At 46.7% G+C, this 24,510-nt stretch overlaps 1 protein-coding gene across 1 annotated transcript in view; it reads right to left on the bottom strand.

Annotated features, from left to right (window-relative positions):
- CELSR1 (cadherin EGF LAG seven-pass G-type receptor 1) overlaps positions 1-24,510 on the bottom strand; it is a 157,659-nt gene that overhangs the window by 38,228 nt on the left and 94,921 nt on the right. The window contains exons 6-13 of the mRNA XM_088533246.1: positions 8,126-8,283; positions 6,881-7,044; positions 5,241-5,366; positions 3,120-3,286; positions 2,492-2,677; positions 2,033-2,146; positions 1,461-1,635; positions 587-728 (exon numbers count right to left, since the gene is read on the bottom strand). Of these exons, the coding sequence (XP_088389372.1) occupies positions 587-728; positions 1,461-1,635; positions 2,033-2,146; positions 2,492-2,677; positions 3,120-3,286; positions 5,241-5,366; positions 6,881-7,044; positions 8,126-8,283 (1,232 nt within the window). The remainder of the gene's footprint in view (positions 1-586; positions 729-1,460; positions 1,636-2,032; positions 2,147-2,491; positions 2,678-3,119; positions 3,287-5,240; positions 5,367-6,880; positions 7,045-8,125; positions 8,284-24,510) is intronic.

Here is a 24,510-nt window from a genome sequence, read left to right on the forward strand (position 1 = left end):
ATGAATCTGGTCAATATTTGCAAGACAATACAACAAAAAGAGGAGAAAGAGGCTTGCAGTTTTCACAGGAAACTCCTGAGACTAGGAAGTTCGTGATGAGGCCATCAGCAAGCTTCCACCCCACAACAAGACTTAGACCTGACAGAAGAAGCATCATTTTATTTTTGCCAGCACATGAAGTGAACCCTACCTGCAAAGCTGTTTCATTTGGGCAGGCCACCTAAATGTGTGCATTGCTCTGCATGTGCCTTGGGGGAACTACAAGAGAGGGGCAGAGGAAGCTCAGGGCAGGTCAGCCAAAATGCACAGGTCAGATGCAGCATAAACAGAGCCCTGTGGGCTTAGTCCTTGCAGTGCAGATGAAAGAAAGTGGCCTGTGAGCATATGAAAATACATCAGTCATGACCGATGGGAAGAGAGTTCAGGAGTCCCAAGGGCAGGAGGCCTGTGAATATCAGCTGCTGTGAACATCAAATAATGCCAGGAAAGACAACTACAGCAGGACAAGCAAGAGCGGGGACCGGCACCTGCGGAGAAGAGGTGCCTGGAAAGATCAAGAAACCAGAGAAAAAAAGCATTCCCTTACTTGCTCTCGCAGTACTGCCCGTAGTAGCTTTGTCCACACTCGCAGGTGTACCCGTGGGACGAGCTGGGTTTGTGCACGCACGTGGAGACATGCTCACATGGGTTCAGGTTACACACATCAACGCAGTCTCTCCCAAAGTACCCTGGGGAGACAAGGTCGTAAAATTACAGAAACCACTGTAATTTATGATTTGCATTTCTCCAAAAGACCATCTATTTTAAGCTTATGCACTAATAACACATCTTCAATAACCAGTAGCTCCCCCTTTGAGATACTGTCAAAAAGAAGGTGCTCTTTTTCCTCTCAGCAAAAAAAAAGATAGTGAGCTGTGCTTTTTGACAGTCTGTTGACATGCTTCGGGCACCCTTGGGTTGTCAGTTCCCAGTTTATATTCAGGCCATGTGTTATGGAGAGCTTTGTATTCTCTCCCTGTGAGTATGGGAGGTGACTATGCTGGGTGCTGACAGCATATGCTGGGCACAGGCACTGAAACAGAGAAAACATTCAAAGCATCTCTATTAGGATGCAGGGTGTGAGACAGAAATTGAACAGCAGGAAAGACTGGGAAAGAAAGGAAAAGAAAAAAGGAAAAAAAAAAGGGGGGGTATATTGAAAAAGAAACAGATACTTGGATCTTTAGAACAGATCTTTGGAACAGATACTGTTTCCCTGTTTGAATGTTAAGTTGCCTAGAACAACTGCTCTGTAGTCTACAACTGCAGCTTCTAGAGTGCTGCAGTAATACAAAGAAATCAGCAACTGGAAGAGGAAGAAGAAGGATTCAGAAGAGCAGCAGCCACGGGCTGTGCAAGGTAATGCCAAGGAGATGCAATTGCAGCTCCTGGATTGATGTGTGTGGTGGTTGCTGCGTTACCTGGGTCGCAGACACAGGAGTAGCTGTCCCAGTCATCACTGCAGTAGCTGTGCTGAGGACATGGGTTGGAGTCACAAGGGTTATCCACCTCACAGCCCTCCTTCACATTGATCTTGAGAGCCTGTTTCATGTTGAGTGTAGCTACGTTTGTAGATGTTTCTCCCATTCTTACACCCTGGTCACAAAAGACAAGTTTTTTGGTCACAAAAGACAAGGGTTTTTTATTTTGTTTTGTTTTTTAAATTTACAATACTAATGTATCTTTTAGGATACAGTACCATATATCTCACTAACTCCATTAATGTATGAGGTCACACCTGAAGATATGAAGCAAAACCAAATTTTTTTTTCAAATGATGGTCTTTTTGATCAAACCAGAGAGGCTGCAGAAAAAAGCCATTCCTCTACAAGCTTAGATTTGTATTTGGGAAAGTGCATGAACTTTACTATTTTGATTCTTAGATATTTTGATGGAGGAAACAAGAATGTTTGGGGAGGTATGAAAAGGGGAAAAAAACCCATTTGCTTTCCTATAAAGTTCAAAGCTGGCTACTATATTTCTTAATCCATACCTGCATACAGCCATAAAATCCCTGCTGAACTGAGATCTGGTCTCCAGAGACACCTCCCACGATGATGCTTTTCATTTTTAGTCCAGGCAGCTGATTTCCAATCTGCACAGTGCTCTGTTGAAGAAAAGGACAGCAGGTGAGGGCCATGACCATCCTCTGTAACACTGGCAGAGACTCTCTGCAGTGATGGAGTCAAGCAGTAGCTGACTACAGACTGAAGAAAAATGACCAAAGCAGCCAGGAGCTAGACATCTGAACGTCACCTTCGACTTCAGAAGTTCAGAAGGTTTTTTTTTTTTTTTTTTTTTCATTAGGCTTAATAAAATAATGTGACTTCATTAGGCACAAGAACATGGCTCACAGCATAAGTATTTTTCCACAGTTCTTTAACCTACTTTCTCCTGAAAATGCTTAAATGCTTCTGTAATGCCGAATGACAAAATTATGACGCTGCCTCACCTGGTACATCCCATAGTCCAAGGACATGACAGCGAGGTACTTGATGTCTTTACCATCTTTAGCACTCTTTAGCTCTATTAGTAAGTGATGCCACTCGCCGTCACTGACTCGCGACTGGGTCATCTTCAAACTAGCAACTTGGGTCAAGCCACTGTACACTTCAAACTGCACATAGTTGTTCAGTATCTGTTGAAAAAAAATCCTATCTGTATTTTGCTGCATATTTGTTTAGAGGGTGAGATAACGGTGCTTCCTAAACAAATCCCAAAGGAAAACATAAAAAATGAAACACTTGCAATAATGTCTATAACTTTCAACATTCTAACTTAATCCATTGACAGAAAAAAAAGAGGCATTAAAAAGACACATTTTTCTCATTTATAACAATGTACACTCATACCTTCATTTAAAAACATCATCTCCCTCCAAACTATGTGAATTCTAAAATGGCAGAAAGTCATATTCTGAAGAAATTATTTGTACGTACAGCTGCAGGTTTTGACGGATTGGCTGAACAGATTTGTAGATTGTGTGGCCATACCCACTGATACGTGGGTCACACTGGCATGGGAGAGGAGAGAGAGTGGAGAGAATTTCTTTTCTAAGCAGGAAAGGCCCCATTTTTCACCTGAATGTTGATCTTGGATGCAGTTCCAGCATGTGCTTGCATTAGCATGCCGTTGACTTTCCGGGTCCTGAACATAAGCCCAATGTACCAGGGCACGGAGATGGTTATATCGAGGTCACTCCAGATGATGACGCTTTCCCCGCTGAAGCGCTGAGGAGAAGGCATGACTGTAAACCAGAAGATGAGAGAAACACTTGAAATCCTTCAAGGCAAAGACTAAGAGGGGAAACAACACTGCATTGGAGGCTTGGTGCAAGGTAACTACTCCCTCTTCCAATGAGCTGGTTTTCATTTATTACAGGATAAGATCTGGCCCAGAGGAGTTGTTGGAAACTAAGAAACCGTGAGAAACTGTGGGAAGCTATGGGAATGGTGAAAATTAGGAGTGAGAAACTGTGAAAGTTAGGAATAACAGATTAGCAGATAGAGAAACCTAAAACACAGGCTGGACGCACCAATCTCTGGTTGGTTACCTGTTGTCCGTTAGCAGGATTGGACCCAGATAGCAACAGAGTCAAGGAATTGGCTGGAGACAGGGGGAGGGAGCGCGTGGACAGTGTATGCTCACGTACTCGGAGAATATATGTTTGGTCTGATGCTCAATAAAATGGCTTCTGGTTCTAAACCGTAAGCCCCTGCTCCTTTCAATGACTCCCACAAGGAGTTACTGGGAAACAGCTGAAAATACTATAAATTCACAACCCATCTTGGTTAGTGGCAGCCTGTCTCCATGCCCACCTCCATTGTAAGACAACACCAACTGTATTACCCAAATGAGAGATTTACCGACTCTATTATTTACTGACTGCTACTGTATTACCCAAAAGAGAGATGCTCCCACAAAGCCAAATTCAGTATCTCTACTGATAATAATTTTGTAAATGAACAGCTGGGCAAAGCAGGAAGCATGGGGGTAATACTTTCTACAAACCTTTTCAACATATCTTTGGTTACCTGGTTCTAATTAACAGATTAAATAGAGGAAATGGATCTGAGTCTGCAGGAAATATTAATTAATTTCAAATACTCCAGGGCCAGACTGATCATCTGTGTGAGCTACACAGTCTTTTCACAGGGAGAAAGTTCTTGTGGAATCACCAAAATCCTCTCCCTTAAACATCAAGAGCTGAACGCTGCAGCGGTGCCCTCAGCTCTCCTCCTGCCCAAATACAGCTCCTACAGGGAGATGTTGATGGAAGCCTCCAAGGAAAAGCACATTACTGATGGAAAACAGGGACACATCCACCCTGCAGGCTGTAAAGTGACTTGAAGTAGAAGGGCGAAATCATTGCAGACCATGAAACCAGGTTGATATGAAATGGCATTATTTGGAGAAAAATAAAGAGAACAGAACTGTGTCCAGTCTGCTTTGCCGGTCTCTGAAAGGGAAAATGGGGTGTGTGAAAGGGCACAAGAGCAGAAGGACAGTGCTGGCCACAAGCCCTATATCTCCCTATTTGCAAACAGCAAAGTAAAGTATTGCGAATCTCAGTAAATTATTGCTAGCCAAGCTTGAGCGATTAACCCGATTTACCCTCTCTAAGGTTGTGGCCAGGCAATTCTTTCTTGCTTCTTTGGAAAGGAACTAAGTACAAGCCTTTGCTTCCCTATAAAACACACCTGCTACTTCTTCCTCACCCCTCATTAATGAGGTTTTACACATATAGGCACACTGTATTCAATCAAAGGAAAAAACAATACAATTGAGAGGGCTCTTCCTCCCTGTGAGGCTGCCTTCTCACCAGGAAAGGGGTGATTAAAAATGCATTCGCCCCCAGTTTGAGCCAAAACCCAATAAAGTCAGCAGGATCCTGCCACTGTTTTAAAAGGGCTTAGGACCAGGCGTTTTTACTACAAACAAATTCCTAAATACTGCCAAGCTCTGTGGAACTACTTTGCTAACGCAAGTAAATCAGTAAAAGCTGTTACTATTAATCGCAGTAAGTCAGATACCACATTTACTAGCCAGGTGACCCCAGAATTATTTCAAATGCATCTGGGTGTCTTTTAGTTGCCATTTCCATTTCCAACCCCCAGAGCAGGGGAGCCTGCTGCACATGCCAACGATCCCTAGGGACAGGCGCTCACGTGACGGGGCACGGAGAGGCTCCTGCGTCCTACCTTGCTCGCAGTTCTTCCCTCCGTAGCGCGTGGGGCACTCGCAGAGGTAAGTGCTCCACTTGTTCACGCACGTGCCTCCGTTCTGGCACCAGTTGGTCTCGCAGTAGTTCCTCTGCGCTGCACAACCTACGAGGCAGCAAAACAGTCACTCGAAACCACTCGGTACTTGTGTCATGGGCAGAGCAGCTGCCTCACACCACGGATTCCTCGTGGTTTTAACAAAAGCAAAGGCTCTGGATGACTGTAGCCGAGTTTCTGTCAAAGACAACTCAATCATTGTAGCTTTTCTTTTCTTCATACCCTTGAAGTCAGTTAAACAGAAAGTTTTCACAAGCTCAACAAATGTCAAGCTCATAAATTAAAATCTATCGAAGGCTACTGAATACAGCCCCTAGCCTGTAAATCCTTGGGCGCCAACATAAAAATTTAGGGAAATACCACTGCTTGCTTGTCCTGTTTTCATATACTCCCCTTGGAGTCCACAGCTGGCCATGGTGGGACAGAGCCCTATGGACCAATGCTGTGACGCAGGATCACTATCCTTAAGTTAATGTCACCTAACCGAGACGTTACCCAGGGAAAGCCAACATGTGGTGTCACAAACTAGTGCAACACTGCTATAAACTTCGGTACCGAAACATATAGAACATCCTTCCAAATGAGGAAAAAAATCCATCCTGAAAAAAATACCTTTTTTTTTTGTCATACTCTTCCTGCTATCTATTTTCATAAAGTAAAACCTTGTGTTTAACTAGTATTAGAGATATAACTGTTAATAAAAAAGAAAGCCTCAAACAAAAAAGTAATTTGAAATTAGTATTGCAACTCCCTTCATAATCCACGATCAATGCAACACATCTAAAAGAGCTGCAATTTAGGTGCTACAAAAGAAAGAGACTTTCCATTCCTCCATTAACAGCCAGTTTTGTGATGGTGAGAGCCCTTTGTACACCAGAGCTAATCATGATCAGAGATCCTGACACTAGAAACGAAACTAGAAACTCAACAGGCTGCTTCATGAAGCAACCTCATATTAAAAAGACTGCAGAATTTGATTTAAAGGATGAACACAATTGGTGAAAAATCATTGAAATCATTTTCCTTTCTCACAAACTAATCATCTCATCAGTTCTCAGAGAAAAGTGACATTTAATGGGTAATTCTCTCTCTTTTTTTTTTTCCCAAGAGGAAAGGCTCATTTAGGGGTAAATTCTCTGCACAAATTCCTGGGTGAAATGGCAGGAATGCAGGAGATCTAGACAAGCCCTGGAGTGCCACTTGGTGCTGTAAGTGGTGCACACCGTGCTGAGGGCTGTTGGCATGTTGGGTGTACGTCCTGGGCACCCGTGTGGATTACACCTTGCTCAAACAGCGAGGTGTATGCAGGGGACCCTGGGGCAGTCACACTGCCATGGGCAGGAGCAGGGAGCCCAGTGGCCCCTGTTCCCTGCTGCATGGCCTGGAGTCAGCACCTCACAGGAAGGGGACCAACAGGACATGCTGGGGCTCTTGCAGACTCCTTCGTCGCATGGGGTTTCCCACTGTGTCTCCCCTGCTGAAATCCTAAACCCCTGTTACACCCACAAATACATTGCAGGGTGCTTTTTCTTGTTGACTTTTGAAGATGTAGTAGCTCCTACCTGGCAGAGTACCGTTGTTGGCTATGAAACTGGCCATGTCAATGGGCTTGCTGTCAATGGAGAGGTTCCTCATACAGCCGATGAACTGTCTGTTGTGCACAGGGAAATCTTCAGGCAAGTTTGGGACACCGCCAAGGAGAAGGGGGCCCGTCAGGTCCAGAGATCTAGAGAAACAAAGAAGTGGTCACAGTTTTGGAGCTGAAGTTCGTTTTGTTTTGTTTACCTTGCTATTCCCAGAAGTACATTTGAGTTGTTTAATTTACTGATATTGCATACCTCCTTATGACTGTATCTGCTTTTTCAGGACTTGTAATCAAAAGGACTTGCCAGCAAAACAACCAATCTCAGTGACATTACAAAAAGATTGTAACCTGTAAATTAGGAGTCATCAAACACATATAGGAATCCAGTGATCCGTCTCTGACAGTGGGTAATATCAGAGAAAGAAAATGAAAATTATGAGACTATGTTCAGCTGCAGGACACTTCTGATTCCAGTTCCCAGGGGTTACTTTACACTACGCACCATAAGATTTTGATTTTGATATAATGACCTCATTATTACAAAATGTTCAACCTTTTCTTAATCCTCTGAAGATCTTAGTCTTAGTAACACTTGGTCAGTTTGAATTAGCCCTAAGGTTTATGATGTCCCCCTTGCCATTTTAGAGCAGTATGTGCATCTCAACAGCCTTTCGCTCATCAATCATTATTTTATATCTTTACTATGTTGCTTGCAATCCATCTCCTCTTTAAACTAAGTAGTATTAAGCTTCCAATTGTACCTCATAGGAAACTCTTTTTCCCTAGGCAAAGATTTCACTGACTCTTTTACGTACCTCCTTTATTTCTACGTCCTTTTAAGACAGAAGTATTAAATCAAATGATGGCAGTAACAAGCTGTTCAGCCATCCCCTTAATAAAGCTTAACATTTTATTTGCCCTTCTCTCTACATTTTCATACTAAGTAGATAGTTTTTTGGAGTCAACTACACTGATCTTCAGATTTTTTTTTCATTCTATAAGTAATTTAGACACATATAGGAGAAGATCAACTAATTCCTCTCACTGTGCTAACTCTGCAGGTGCCTCCACCAAATTTCATCTACTAAATTAAAATTTGTCATTTTTTCTTGGTAAATCATATTTCTTCCTCTAGCCTAATCTGCCTAGAGGTCAATCACATATTGTTGATTCTTCCCTGAAGTGAGAGAGTGGGTGGAAGACGCATGCAGAAAATCCTTACTTTTTTGACCCGGTCTGAGTCCCTTGAGCAGCGCACGTGTAGTTGCCAATGAGCGCCCCGAAGCGAACAGCCACCGCCGTGTCACAGTCGTCCACGGTCACAACGGCCACCTTCTCCCCCGACGGGCCGTGGGGAATTCCTAATCGCCCAATGTTGGGCTTCAAGGAATAAAGGACACGTCACATGATGCTAAGTGCTGCAGTCACCTCAACAATGCGGTTCTTTTTATGTCTAGAAGGGGACTAAAATTGCATGTGCAAACATGAAAGCATTAAGTAAGTCGACCTAAGACAAACTGGCAAGAAGAAACCAAATGGGTGACTCTAAAAGGCCTTCACACGCAGTTCCACATAGAGCATGGCCAGAAGTGACTGACGGTTCATTCCCATGGATCATCTTGTGACTCTTCATCTCAAGGGAGTGAATTTTCCTGGATTTTAACATTGTTTTTGTCGAAAGACAGGACAATGTAAAATGATGTAATGCTACAACTGAGGCTCAAGGCTGTAGCAAGAGGTCCCTGGTGACTGGAAGGGAGCTGAGGCCGAGTGCCGGTTCCGTTCGGGATGGGAGCATGGGCACACGGTGCCTACAGCTCAGCCAGCTGAGATCCAACATTTCCAGCCATGGGGTAGAAGAGATCAATGGCCTGGAGCAGTCAGGAAAGAGGGATGGAGCTCACTCTGCTGACCCTCATCTCCGATCACTCAGGAGGTAGGAAACTCCTCTCCACTGACCCACAAACCGCCCTAGTGAATGCAGGCCACAAAACTGGAATTATCAGACCCAACTTCATACATCTGCCCTTACTGAATTTCTCCTCATCGCTCTGCTGTGAGGAGGAATTTTCCCCAGAAAACTGGAGAAATTCAGCGATTCCAACAGTCAGGAAAGCCCATAGAACTACCGGGATTTGGACTCTAACCACCAAAACCTGGTGCTTTCCCCCCAGTCATATCCCTCACCGCTGTGCGGCTCCATGGGCTCCCCTAGAAGAAGCAGCTCCCACCGAAGGCACGGGGAGGCCTCCCGGCACCGAGGCACTGGCCTCTGACCCAGACCCACAGCATGATTTCATAGACAAGAGGTTTTCTGACGCCTCCTCTAGCTGGAGCCATAGGAAGTCAGAAGATGACACCACGCTGAGGTTTGCTGCACTGAGCTTTCCTCAGTTGCGCCCCGCGATTCCCAGGAAGCACGGAAGCCATATGGGAGAAAGGCTGCTTCTCTCCGCTCCTACGGTACACACAGAAACACGCAAAAACGCCTAAAGCCAGTTCATCATCTGCACAGTTACACACTTGTTTACACAGGTTAATTATCCCGGTGTATAAAAAGCAATTTTAAAAGATGTTTCCTGGTGTAAGTTCCAGTTGGAAAATACTTTCCATTTCCTCCACTGAAAGCTAACATGATTGCATACTTTAGCAGTTAGGCAATACAAGGTTTTGACCTCTACTAAATGATATGAATGAAGATTTTATTTTTCCTTTACTCTCTCCACTTTATAACTTGGAAAAAGCAGGAAACACGTAATTTCAATGCTGAAAATGGTGTTACATGTGATGCCGAAAATGTTGGTAAGCAGCTTTACAAAGTCCATAGAAAATCAGCTAGCCAAGACGCAGACTTTCCCTTCCAAAATTAAAATGTGTATATTCTCAGTGCTACTTCCATTCATTTGGAGGAACGATTTGATTAACGTTTATGTTCCCTTGCTCCACTGCAATAATCTATTGTTCACTGCAGGGGACAGTGACAAAGCAGGGGTATTTATCCTGCTAGCAGGGGGGATCTGCCCCTGGTGGGCAGGATTGCAACCTGATGAGACTCCTCAGTTTGCAGCTGCTCCTTCACAGTCAAATAACTGTAGCAGCAAAAGCTTCTCCCCCTCCACGTCCTCTTTAACAAGGAAATTGCAAAGTTTTGCTCTAGATGTTGCCTGGCCACTGCAACCCAGGCCTCTGTCTACCCTTTAGTTCAGGTGACCAGTTAGGATCATAAGCAGGTAAAGAAGAAATGGGATATCCATGTGAATGAAAATACGCCTCTCCTTGGGTCAGACTATACCCAGTACAAACACATGGTTGGTTTTCTGATAGTATCAGCAGGCCCATTTTATACAACAGGATTTTTCCCAAATGGAAGGATATGTTGGTGAGAAAGGACAGGGAGATTCTCTGCATTTATCTCACAGGGCCCTTGTTTTCTCATATATGTTCTCTTATATGTCATAAGTATTACAGCAGTCATCTTTTCAGCACCTAGATTATGAATTACTTTATAAATGAAGTAATCTGAATAAAAGACTGCAATGGAAGGAGCTTAAGTTAGGAGTTCTTTCAGAACTGAATCATGAAACTGATTTGTTTAATATTTTCGTTAATATTAAATATTATTTGTAGATAAAGCAAAGTTTGCAGATGAGAAGAGGCTGTGACTGCGATGGATGCCTTAGAGCCAGAACTAAGGGGTATAAAATGCTTGTGGGTAATGTAGACTAGAAATCACGAGGTGATGGCCACCATTTGAGGCCACATTTGCCACAAAACAGCAGAACCAAAAGTACTGGAGCAGTTTGTGAAAGGGATTATAGGAGCTGGTGTTAGCAAAGGACTGGTCTTGGTGACTCTGTCCTATATTCCTAAGAAAATACAATAACAGTAGGTGATGCTTGGAAAACACACATGGAAGTAAATTGCCAACACCAGACAACAACAGAAACCTCTACACTTCAGGCACGTTCTTGACTCCTGTGGGATACTGGAGCAAGAATGATCCCTAACAGAAGGAAAAGCTAATACACCAGAGCACTAATTCACACCATTATTTTGGAAAGTATGTTCAAGGGGTTGGAGCCAGACGTGCAGCTGGGCACTCAGCAGTCCTTTCTGCTGCCAGACCCCCCTCCTGACACACCGGGCTACCTGACAGCCAGGCTTCAGTAGCAGTGCCAGTTCTGCATTCACGAGTGAAAGTTCAATGTGGTGCACAGGAATTTAGCAGCATGATCCCATTAACAGCAGTGTGCGAGTCAGGTAACTGAGCTGCTGCTCACGGAGCTGAAAATCTACCTTGCGCTGCCTAACCCTAAGGACGGTCTGTCCGGAAAGAGGTCGGGATTCAAACTTCAGAGACCACATGCTGTAAAAGTGAGTTACGAGAAGAGGTACAAACTGTGCAAGAAAGAGAGCAGGGTCTCCCTTAAGCAAACTAGGAACAAAATACCTTTATTCTGGACTCAAAAACACAGGCGTCTCACAGAGAATTCTCCCCATCACAAGATTTCTTCAAACATGTCCTTTATCCTATATCCAATCAGCATTTACATTTATGTTTGCTTGCTATAGTTAAATGCAGTTCGCTTGGAGAAGAGAAAGAAGCAGCCCTGACTTGTGGACTGTATGTGCAAGAAGCCAGGGGGATGGCATTTCTTGTTCCCTTTGCACACAGACACAGCCTGTTTCCTGGGCACACCACTCCTTTTTGCCTACCTTTCTCCCCATCTCTAAAATGAAATGAACCATATTTATGTTCCTCAAATACTGGCAATTAGTACATGCAATTTTACAGAACACCATGAAACTTCACTTTGCCTCTCCAGGCTTCCATGGGGGAGACTGGTGGTTCTGTTTATGTGTAGACAACCTCCAATGCTGTGTCTAACCCATGGCATCCTCCCCATTGCGCAGACAGAGGCACAGTCTGTGACTGCACAAGCGAGCATCTCCCTCGAGGACTTTCTTTCATCTTTCTTTCAGACCACAGCAGAGTTAACAAGATGTCCCACACTCATCTAGTGCTGTTGGCTGTGACCTGGAAGAACTACCACCTCCAACTGCAACGGTGACCTCCTAATAATGCCAGCCTAATTTCTGTGAAATCCAAGTATGGAGCAATGAGCTGTTTCGGTTTCTCCTCACAATTTCAACAGAAATGAGCACACGTGTATTCTCACAGGTGCCTACAAAATGCTAAGAAATTCATCTGTTAACACACATTTTATAAATGGAGACCAGACAGAGGAAATAAGGTCATCAAAACACATCTGTTTATAGTTTACAATCTCCTGTGCAAATCTGCTGCTTGCAGACCTACAGTTCCCATTCCACTTAAAACATCAGGCACGGATATTCTGAGGCATCTCAGCTTCACTCAGATCCTCCGTTTTCTTACGCCAAACATTTAAACTGCAGGTGCCCACACAGTTGGTCATTAGAGGTACAGATGGTCTAACGGTGCACCATGGACAAGACACACAGATCAGTGGATCATGAAAGCTTTCTCTTATATGCTTAATGATTATGCTTCTGATGTATAACTAATGCTGTTTTCAAAAGCCATGATGCAAACCTGATGGACAGGCAAAGTAAATTAAGCAAATAATCCAATCTTTGATAGGCTTATGTTGAATTAAAGCAGGCTAGATGCTGTACATTAAGGAAATATTACACAGTGCAAATGTTTGTTTAGTCAGTCAGGCACAATTGTGAGATCTGGAGCTCTGGATGTTGCCTTTTTACTTAATCCACAAGTTCATGTGACTTTCCCCGTGGTTCAGCAAACACCTCCTCCGACAGGAACATTTTTTTATCATGTCCCAAGTTCAATTTTCATATAAAAATGACCATTCAATTTTCCTCAAAGATCAAAAGAGAGTGTGATTTATTTCATGAACATTAAAATCTGAAACACGCTCTACACTCCAGCCTGCAGTGCTGCTGTGACTTCTTCAGGCTGCTGTGGGCACCGCTTTGTGAAGCAGCCGCCAACACGGGAAGGGAGGTGGCAGCAAACTGCAGATATGGCCAAGAGCTGGAGAACATAAAATGGGAATCCTTGAAAATGAGACGCAGGAGATCTGGCCATGCTTGGCGAGTTATGCTTTTTTTTTTTCCAGGGACAGATAATGTTGGGCACTACAAACACAGCCCTTGCTTGGCTGCCTGCACACATTAAAAAAATCTATTTTAGAAAGTTGGTGTTTCATCAAAACGCTTTGTGTGCCATGGATTAACATGCACAGCTCGCCTTGTTTGTATTCGTAACAAGTGCAAATCCGCAGAAAGCAAAGCCATCCCGAAGCCAGCACCAGCCCTTTCCAACGTTTCCAAGGGTTTGCTGGCTGGACAATAAGTTACCCTTCTGTTTTCGTTAATCAGTAGCTAATGATTTATTGACTGTTTCGCATGGTTAAAGGTTAAAAAGAATCTGTTTCCTAGTTATTTTTAAAACAAAACCGCATTCTTCTGCCTTCGTCGCCTCAGCCCCCGCCGCCCCAAAGCCGGGGGCAGCCGACGCGAAAGCCGGGGGCGGCTGGCGGGTTGGGATCCCCGCGGCCTCGCTGCTTCCCATTGCGGAACAGCGGCTCAGGCAGTGCAGACGGGAGCGGGGGGCAGCGAGGGGACACGTGGGGCGCCGTGGGGCGCCCGCCACGCGGCCCTGCCGCTCATTAGGCCGTGCGCCAGCCGCTGGGGCCTCCTTCGTTAACCCGCTGGCCCCGGCGCAACTGTGGGCCGCACGGAGCGGGCAGGGAGCCTCCCATTCCCAGGCAGCGCCTCCCTGCTCCAGTGGGCAGAAACGCTCATTGGGGCCCAGTCCGGTCGAACCCGCACGAGAAATAAATAAATAAGTGGCAAACAAAACGGCCACAGAGAGCAACACGCGCACGAGCGGGAAGCAGTGAGGAACCGCCCGGGAGTTGCTGCTGTGGGATGAATTTGTGGCCTGTTTTGATCCATTGGGAGACTGGAAATCTGGTCAGATTACAGCAAACTATTACAGTTAATCTCTGCTTTGTAAAATTTCCCCCTGGGGATTTCTGTTAAGAGCACCTTTAAAATAATGTGGTGTGCAGAACGGGGAGTCCTTCACACGCTCCCACCGGATTCCTCCTCCTTAGCCAGCAGGGGAAAGCAGGCGGAATATTTCACATAAAATCTTCAGTCCTTTGATGTAGGTACCCCCTTCACTCCCCGAGTAAGCTAATGACACTTCTTTGCACAAACTTGGCTGGGATTGCAGAGAAACATGAGAGCCTGTGACAGTGAAATGGGAAACAAAAAGCTTCCCATCACCAAGGCAAAATGCAAATCCAGAAAAGCCACCGGACCAGTTCTTTTTCCTAGAGAAACGCAGATTGTCCGGGCTCATCAGTCACGGACCAGGCTGGGCCAGGATGTGCAGCAAGTTTGACTGGGCCGATTTGTTATCTCCTCCACAGCTGCATCCAGGGGCTAAACTTTGATGTTCAAAGCAGAGGCTCTGGGCGCCGCAGGTGGCAGCGCCGCCTTGCCTGGTGCCCGGCCTCGGGTCCCCCCAGCTCTCGGGCAGCTCCTGCAGGGCCCTGCACTTGCATTAGACTGGTACTGGCAAAACCCACCAAAGCATCCACAGGAAGAATGGGATTTTCTTGCCTGCAATGGGAATTTTATTCTCAAATCTGTATTGCCAGAAGCACCAGTCTGTGCCACGAGATCGTGCCCAGTCCTCCCAGACGATGTCGTCTCTGCGTGTGTGAGACACCGGCACTGTGCTGGCCTCGTCTGCCTTCCCCAGCTCCTTCCCTCCCTGCTGAGCTTCTGCCCTCGCCTTCCTCCCTCCCTTTCTCCTCCTCCTCCTTCGTGCACTCTCACAGTTCAGCAGCACCTTCTCTGGTCACCTTTTGCCCCCAGGCACCTGCCAAAAATACCACTCCCAAATACTTCCAGCCTTCTATAAATAGCGTATGTTTTACAGCTTAACTTTGCGTCCAAGACCTGGACGTTATCGCTGTCAGAGTCCAAACAATCCCCAGGCATGTGCGGGGCGACACTCTCATTCACTCCCTCCCTTCGGACCAGTCCCGTTTTGTTCTCTGGTGGCACCTTGGCAAGTGAACTGCAGCTCAGCGTGGCCGAAGGGGAGACAACGGGGTCTGTCAAAGCCAAGGCGACCTCCCTGCGTGGGCCGCTCTTCTGGCTGTGGCCAGGCCCCCGCTCGGCTCCCCCGTCACACGGACCTTCATGCGCCATCAGGTGCAGCTGAGGCTGCTGCCAAGAGCTGCCTCCCCACAGATGCAAAATACCTGAAAAGCTCCCTGTAAATCGGGAAGTTACTGTAGATTTACTGTGCGATTAAATTGAGATAGCAGTGCACTTCAAAGCCCCTGCGCCGAATTCCTGAGGTGCCATTTCAATGACTCTGCTCCAAACAGCGTGCCATGCTCAGCCAGGGCTTCACCCCATCCCAAAGAGACTAAGGGGGGAAATAGTCGGCTGCAACCAAGGAAAGGACCAGAGCATTTTTTGGAAAAGCAACATATCTGCTCTGAAGCAAAAGAACACAAAAATAGTGACAGCCAGGTGTGAAGAATGGCTGTCATTATAGCTAGAGCTCTGTAACAACAGGGACGGGACCTGAATCTGTAGCTGCTCAGACCTGTCTTGGGTCTGTAAGAACAAATGTTCACCTGCCATTAACATGGGGAAACAGCAGTGTCAAGAATCACATCAAGAAAGCAATGCCACAGCCTCAGGGAAAGCAGAACTGAGCTCGTGTCACTAACTGCCAGTGCCTCCAGCTGTCACTTGTCACCTACTGCCCCACGTCCTCCAGTTACCGCTGCCTGCACAGGCCACTGCGTCACCCCACGTGGAGCATGACTTCGAAGCACTTTCCTCAAGGCTGTGCTGTGGAAAAATGACCACTCCAACTCTGCCATTTCTACTGTAGCTCCCTCCAATCTGTTTTCTTTTTTTTTTGCCTTCAAAGACAGAGGAGCTGAAAAATGGTATTTTGGAAACTGTCTTGATGCTCCACTCAGGGGAATTTTGCAGTGTGGAAGTGTTAAACAGCTGGATTAACCCAGGCTTGAGGAGTATCACCTTGTGCCAGCTCCCCTGAGAGCTGGGATGGGGGCCATCTTCAGACCAGAAACCCCAAAGCTGCTGGTGTAGAGAGAAGCAGAGGCACTCAAGCCAGGCCTCTAAATCCCAGCACATTTGCTGCAGTGCCAGCAGTGAGTGCTGAGCATCTTTGACGAGGATGAGGTCTCCAGGCCTCTCCTGAAGAGAAGGGTGGGTGCTCGGCACGGTTTCAACTTCAAGCCATGGTCCACACCATCATTTGCTGAGTGCAAACACCCTGGCGTTACTTCTGAAAGGCTTTGCTCTCATTTGCTTATGAAATGAATCCCATAACATCAATTATTTTCAGCTGTTGTTTGCAAATTCTGCAGAGTAATACCACAAAACAAGCACATGGAGGGCAGAGATACTAAACTATCCTGCACTTGCTTGGCCAACTTCTTCCCTAGCAGGTTAACAGATTTCCTAAAGCTGTTAAAGATAGCTGAGCAATTCAGGGCTTTGGAGCGGGATACACTTAGCATTTCAATGACCTCTAAATGACTTTCACTGCTTTACACTTTCATTTCCTGAGACGCAGATTTAGAGGCAAGTTATTTGTTATTCTGTGTCAAGCCAATGGAATGTCACTCTACAGCCAGATCCTGATTTCCTTTCTCAGATATCAATCACTTTTCACTTACCCCTTACCAGAAAAAAAAAGTAAAACAAAAGAAACCAACCAAACTGCTAGTGGAAATCTGCATGAATAAATATTGGAACTGTGTTTTAAAGTCCAGTTCTGCATGTGCCTGTTCTGCAAGGAAAGATCAGCTGCCTCCACGGCACCCATTAAATTCGGCAGGGCTCTACAGCCCTGTCAGAGCAGGACCAAAAAGAAAGTGAGTATTAGCCAGCCTGCCCTCTGAGGATATTCCGATGTCAGGAGCATCGGGGTGGTGTCCCTGGCCACAGCAAGGTCCACAAGGCAGCAACAGAGCTATGTGCTAAAGGAGAAGGCAGATCCCCAGCTCCCGGCCTTCTCCCTGGTTATGAAGCCGGGGTCTTCACATACTCCTCCTTGCTGCCCACTCAAGGGCGCTGATCCTGTCACTTCAAGAGCCTTCTGCCTTATCTGGTCTCCCCGGGTGAGTCCTGCCTCGGGAGGACGGCTTCCCGCTGAGCCGGAACTCTCTTTTAGGAAAAGAAACACAAACTTGTACTGGAGACTTCCCAGGATGGCGAAACCACCGAACCTTGGCAAAGGGTCCTGCTGCCTATACACCTTCACCGTTACTAGCGTCAAATACTATTCCTAAATAGAATCCACCAAGCTTCAGTTTCCATCCATCAAATCCTTGAAGTTATCTAGACTAGGAATTCCAAAGACGATCCTCACGATTTGAGTGGAAGAGGATGAATTGGGCCTCACTAACGACTGGAGTCTCTGAATCTTGGGCTGGAACACTAGGAAATGACTCATAAACCAAACTTTTTTTTTTGCAGAGATTGTTTTTTATGATGGCAATTTAAAAATTTAGTTTTGAGCATGTAGGAAATGACATGTTTTGCATTCAGACACAAGGAACATTTTATGTGTTTGACTAGAACAACATTTTGAACTTTAAATGTAAAATCCTGGCATTCATTCAGCAATAGAAAATCTAATTTCTTTCCCTGCCTTTTGATACTTGTAATTTTAATTGCTACAGTTTTAAAAGGCCCAGGCCCACTGCAAATATGCAGTACAGATAAACAATTCCAATGCATAGATAAACCTTCCTCTAATTCAAAGGTCATACACATAAAATGTGCCTCAAGCACAGGCTACCATCATGTTCATCAGTCTGTCCACCAAAGAACATGGCAGTCTGCTGATGGACTTTTAAGAAAATTATCAAGAACTATCAAAGCCGTATCCGGCTAACAATACTGGTCACCCAGTAAAAAATGACCCTTTCAGTTGGAGGATAAATTAAATATGCAAGTCCCTCAGGACAGTGGCAAATATTTTGGCCAAAATTGGCGAAGAAAGTGACCTTTTAGCTGCATCGCTTGGATTACTTTTCTTCTTTGTGTTACTGAGGTGCTCCCTGCAACTTTCTCTGTGAAAAGGAGGCCTCACCTTTCTGCAAATAACCACAGATGGGTTCTTTTCAGAAATAAAGTTAAAGATTCGACTGCAGTCACACTGTATGTTTTTGGTGTCTTGTAAATTTTTCCATGTTCGAATTCTGGCAAAAAAAAATAATAGCATGAAAATTCTGCTGAAGAAAAGGCACCCAGTACAAACTGATGATCTTGCAAAAAATATGGCCAGTGCTCAGCTGGAAGTTAGTGCTGTCCACTGCCTGCCGTGGCACCACTCACCGAAACAACCCTTCAGTGCTTATATACTAAGTATTTGCAATGCTGTGACTGGTAAGGGAGTGATCAAACTAGAAAGACAGCCAAATCTCATGTAAGACTATATATCATCTGCTTTGTTTTGAAAGGAAGGACTATATTATAATATGCTTTCTGCCTTACACATCTAAGACAGCCTTTAAAAGCTGTATTGGCATCTCTTAAGAGATATTATGAATTTAAGTCTGGAAATGTGTATTCACAAAAGCAGGGATTTTTTTTGTTGTTAAATGGAAAGAAAAAGCCACAGAGAAGTATATTGTCCCTAAGTGAATATTTTCGGTATTTACAGTGCTGCTTAACATTGCAATTGATGTTACAGGGCACAGTTCTTCACCTCACAACAGCATCTGTGCTGACTACAGATGCTGTAAACACAGCAAGTCTGAATGTGATCTCCTTCTGAGCCAATAAAATTCAAAGTGCAGTGGGGCCCACATCTGATCAACAGTGGCATTATCATAATCTTCAACAACTGCATTGTTTGCTTAGAAAATCCCTCTCAATCCCTTAATAAATTAGTTTGGAAGCCATTGGAAGGATTAATTTCAGGAATTCTCCCTCCGACCGCAATTACGTCTGTTCAGATGTCGCAAGTGAGAGACATTTATGTAAGTCATATCAAATATTTACTGCATGTCCGATGACTTGACTTCTATCAGGCTTTGTCTTTTCCAATTCTAATTTTATAATTCTAAACATTAACGCTGGAAAGTGCTATTAGAAATGCAACTTGTGCCCTGCATGGGAGGTGCCCCCAGGCTGTGTTACCTGCTACCTGGAACATTAACTGCCAAACACTTTTTCTGACTGCTCAGACTGAGAAGTAAGTGATACCGGATGGCACACTGGATGCTTTCAGGGCCAAATCCCTCACCTAGGGTCCAATGACTAGAAGTTATGCCGAGCTGGTGGCAGCTCTGTGGCTCCTGTCCAAGGAGCCGCTAATCCTTGCCGAGCTGCAGGCAGGAGCCCGTGGCGTGAATCGGCAGCAGGGCTGGCAGGCCCGGCCGGGAGAGCAGAGCTCAGCACGTCCGGGGCCCTTCTCCCCGAAACGGGGCCCGAGAGGGAGGGCAGCGCTTGGGGACGCTCACAAGGAGCCTCCTGTTTGCCTGGGGGAAGAGCACTGCAGAGCCAGCCCTGCTACCGAGAACTCACCTTCCTTCGCCAGAGAGCAAGCAGCAGCCAACTTCATCCATGTCTTCTGGTGCAGCTGCCATGAGCCGAGTTTTGCTCAATTGTTGTTTGGTATCTGCCTTTGTTTTTCTTCCAAAGGCAGCAGGAGAACAGTGAGGGGTGAGACCGACTATCGGTCCTAAATAAAGAATAGTTATATTTCCATAACGGGTAAATCTGCTCTCATCAGAGCGGCTCTGTGTTTTCGGGAGGAAATGGGATGACCTTCTGCCAGCCCCACAGCACCCAGCGCCGGGGCAGGAGCTCAGCAGGGCTTGCGCTCGCCCCTGCCAGCAGTTCCTACAGCTCATCCCACCCTGTTCAAAACAAAGTGCTACATTAATCTCTCTGGTGCAGACACAGAGCACAGGTTGCCCTACTGCAGTGCGTCCAGATGACAGGGAAGATCAAGAGGGAATGCAGGTGGTGCTGAGTTCTCAGGTGCCCAAAAGTGTGTCTGCACAGAGGCCAGGAGTACCTGGATTGTAGGCACAGCCCCAGAGACTGGTGGCTGCATGGAAAGGATCTGGCCAAATCTCGTGTTTGGGCGCAGAGGGGGACCTGAGGTTTAAGAGGCAACCTCTGCATATGCTTCCTCGAGTCCTTTGGCAGTATCCTGCCTCTGGCTGCTGCTATGTAGTTGCACAACATATGGTCCAGGAGCCAAAACTGAGGCTCTAGTAAGACAAAAGCGGTGATGAATGTTAGAGATTTGCTATAAAGATAATCCTAAAAATAACCCTGCTAATGAGATGCAGTCATAACATTTGTAACAGTGGGAGAAAATGCAGCGCTTGCTGCAGACAGCAGCCGGGAGCTTACGCTTGCCAGGCTGTGAGCGCAGGCAGCGCACGGGGCGGCTCGCAGGGTGACCCGGCCAGGCTCCCCACATCTGCCAGGGAGCCCCGTGCCACCCCTTGCTGCAGGTGCCACGGCCCTTGCACCTTTGCTGCTGGGCCCTGCTGGCCACTGAGCCCTCCGCGCTCCCAGCACCCCTGCAGGGTTGTTGCTTCTCCCCTCAGGTCTCCTGTGGGAGCTCATCCAGCTTTCTCATCATGTCTGTGCACTTACACAGCCTTCTTCCTTTGCTAGCCCAGAAACCTGGCATGGGACTGCACATCTGGGATGCACGCATTAACACAGAAAAAGCAGAGTTGCTGAATGCCTTCTTTGCTTCGGTGTTTACCAAGGACAGCCCTTTAGAGTCCCAGGCCCTAGGGACAAGAGAAGAAGCCTGGAGAGAGGAAGACTTGCCCTGGGTAGAGGAAGATTGGGTCAGAGAGCACCTAAGGAACCTTGATACCCACAGATCCATGGGCCCTGATGGGATGCACTCCAGAGTTCTGTGTGAGCTGGTGGATGTCACAGCTAAGCCGCTCTCCATCATCTTTGAAACATTCTGGAGAACGGGGGAGGTGCCGGAGGACAGGAAGAAAGCCAATGTCATGCTAGTCTTCAACAAAGGCAAGAAGGAAGACCCAGGCAACTACAGGCCAGTCAGCCTCACCTCCGTCCCCGGAAAAGTGATGGAACGGCTCATACTGGCTGTTGTCTCCAAGCACGTGAAGGACGAGAAGGTGTTCAAGAGTAGTCAGCATGGATTCACCAAGGGGAAATCTTGCTAGACTAACCTGATAGCCTTCTATGATGGAATGACCAGCTGGATAGATGAGGGAAGAGTGCTGGATGTCATCTATCTTGACTTCACCAAGGTTTCTGACAAAGTCCCTCACAACATCCTCCTGGGCAAGCTCCGGAAGTGTGGGATAGATGAGTGGACAGTGAGGTGGATTAGGAACTGGCTGGATGGCAGGGCCCAGAGAGTGGTGATCAGCGGTGCAGAGTCTAGTTGGAGGCCTGTAGCTAGAGGGGTCCCCCAGCGGTCATTCCTTGGTCCTGTCCTGTTCAATTTATTCATCAATGACCTGGATGAAGGCACAGAGTGCTCCCTCGGCAAGTTTGCTGATGATACCAAACTCGGAGGAGTAGCTGATACCCCAGAGGGCTGCGCTGCCATCCAGAGGGATCTGGACAGACTGGACAAATGGGCGGTGAAAAACCTCATGCAATTCAACAAGGCCAAGTGCAAGGTTCTGCACCTGGGGAGGAATAACCCCAGACACCAGTACAGGCTGGGAAACGACCTTCTGGAGAGCAGCTCTGCAGAGAAGGACCTGGGTGTCATGATGAATGACAAGTTGACCATGAGGCAGCAGTGTGCCCTCATGGCCAAGAAGGCCAATGGGATCCTGGGGTGCATTAAGAAGAGCGTCTCCAGCAGGTCGAGGGAGGTGATCCTGCCCCTCTACTCAGCCCTGGTGAGGCCGCATCTGGAGTATTGTGTCCAGTTCTGGGCTCCACAGTACAAGAGGGATGTGGGGCTGCTGGAGAGAGTCCAGCACAGGGCCACAAGGATGATCAGGGGCCTGGAACATCTGCCCTATGAGGAGAGGCTGAGGGAGCTGGGCCTGTTCAGCCTGGAGAAGAGAAGGCTGAGAGGAGACCTGATCAGTGTCTATAAGTACCTCAAGGGAGGGAGTGAGGAGGATGGTGCTGGCCTCTTTTCAATGGTGGCCACTGACAGAACTAGAGGTAATGACCACAAACTGAAACATCAGAAGTTCCACAGGAACTTAAGGAAAAAATTCTTGACAGTGAGGGTGACAGAGCACTGGAACAGGCTGCCCAGAGAGGTTGCGGAGTCTCCTTCTCTGGAGATCTTCCAAACCCGCCTGGATGCAGTCCTGTGCCACGTGCTCTAGATGATCCTGCGTGTGCAGCGGGGTTGGACTGGATGACCTCTAGAGGTCCCTTCCAACCTTAAGCATTCTATGATGATCCTATGATCTGTGCAGAAGAGCCTTTTGAGCAAATGACTTGATGTTTTTCTCCATTTAGAAAACAACAGAAGAAAATCCCACCGTATCTCCAAGGAAGCCAGGTAAAGGTTGTCTATTTTATCTCAAGGCTGTTGCTCCTGTCCACTATGGAAAGTCTTTACCTTGAAGATGCTAAACACTACACAGACACAACAAAAACCGCACATGGAAATGGAGAGGGCACATGGAGTGAAGGGAGGTAGACTCCAACAGGCTTGCAGATGCTTTTAATTTTATTTAAACTGTGATGACATTGAAAGATGCTATCTCCCTGTAGGTAAACCCTTAATTTATGCCTGTTTAGACATCTCTGAATAATGGGCAAATAAATGACTGCTGCAGAATGGCCAACTCTAGCAAGAAGAAAGAGAAGGTGAGGCTGCCAGAAAACATGAAAGCCTTCAGGGATGGGTGCTCATGAGAAGCTCCTTGAATTCTTCCACATGACCATGGTAAAATGCATGCCTAAATAAACAACATGGTAGAGCATCTCAAGACACACTTTTCTTCCTGCAGCAGTACTGACTTCTGATACGTTCTAGGCAACACCAAAGTAAGCTGTTCCTCTGCTTGGCCCTGGGCCCTGATGGAAGCCGAGCTGACCAGGACCGTGGTGACGGGCACAGCTGGCAGGGCACACAGAAGCACAGGGCAGTGGGGAGCAGCACAAGGTTCCCCAATACAGCAGACACTATGGTTGCTGTAGCCCGCTCTCTGTGTTCTTGGGTGAAGGAGAAGCAGGATTTCACCACAAGGGAGTGACGGTGTTGGGGAAGATGGCGATGGCACAATCCTGCTCCTTGGGGTTGGACATGAGGGGAAATGGTGGCTTTGCCACCTGCAGCTGCCAGCCCCACAGAGCTCCTGTACCACACTGCTCCTCCTGGACTGGAGGCCATGGCCTCACTGGCGATGGGAGCTGCGCAAATGAACCTCTAAGCTGTCCTAGGGATGCTTTTTCCTTCCTGCCTTTTCCTTTCTGATCCCATTACTTCTCTCACTTCATCCCTGGAGTTTCAAGCAAATGTAGCAGGGATCCATTGCTCTGTTGGGAGCCACTTCATCCCAAGACTGCCAGGGCTGGCAGCAGTCCCGGTACCACTTTGTCCTCAACATCTTCTGCTCTCAGTGGCCCTTAATTTTTCTCTGGAGCCTTGAGGCCACAGGGCAGACAGCAGCTCTGGAGAGCAGCTCTGGAGAGTGGTCACTCAAACTGCATGAGCAGACGGGGCTGGCTGGGCTCTCTCCAGACATCGAGGTGGTTTCTTTGCCATCTTCCAGCGTGCTCATAGCTGGGCACCGTAAGCAATACGGACGGTTTGTGAGTGCAGACACAAATCAGTGCTGTACCGCAGCTATCTAGCCAGGCTCAATAGTCACCTGGACCAGCGTCAGCCGAGGAACGTGCGTGCTGGGGCAAAGGCTCCCCTCCCTGCCCACTCACCGTCTGCCTGATCAGGCACAACACAGGGCTGCAACACGTACCTGAGGTATGAAAAATCAATCACCGCATGGGTCTTGGCACTGTAATGGGGTATTGTGGCACACGGAAACAGCTGCAGTCAGAAGGTGAGGGGTAGACACAAGCTCTGCAGGAAGAAAAGGCTCTGGCAAATGCTCCTGCTTGAGTGGGCTGAGAGTTGAATCTCTGTAGCTCTAGCTCAGACCGCAGTGATAGTCAAGCTCCAGCTTGCCCCAAATGAAGGCCAGTTAGCTCAAGAGAAACCATCACTTACCACAGGCAGGAGATTTTTGAAAGCACAAGTGATTCTGATTGAGAGCAAGCCACATACTGCATTTTGAATGTGCAATGAAGTGATGATCAGCCCTAAGCAGCAGTCATTTATTTTAAGTTTAATTGAAGAATTTGCCTGTTTAGTTTGGACTCTGTCTTCAAGCTAAACTCTGAGCTCTGCCTGATGGGAACAGGGATGGAAAGCAGCAGGTCCCCTGTTAATAGTAACTTGTGAAAGGATGCAAGAGAGATACAGAAAATGCCTTTCACATGGGATATCCACAAGACAGTCCAGAATCTGAAACAGAACAAAATACACTTCAGTGGCCTAAAGAAATGGCATGAAAGAGCACAAGAGCAGTA

The sequence above is a fragment of the Tinamus guttatus genome, unplaced genomic scaffold (genome assembly GCF_059628265.1).
Source record: "Tinamus guttatus ecotype Peru unplaced genomic scaffold, ASM5962826v1 Tinamus_guttatus_pri_ptg000489l, whole genome shotgun sequence".
Lineage (NCBI taxonomy): Eukaryota > Metazoa > Chordata > Aves > Tinamiformes > Tinamidae > Tinamus > Tinamus guttatus.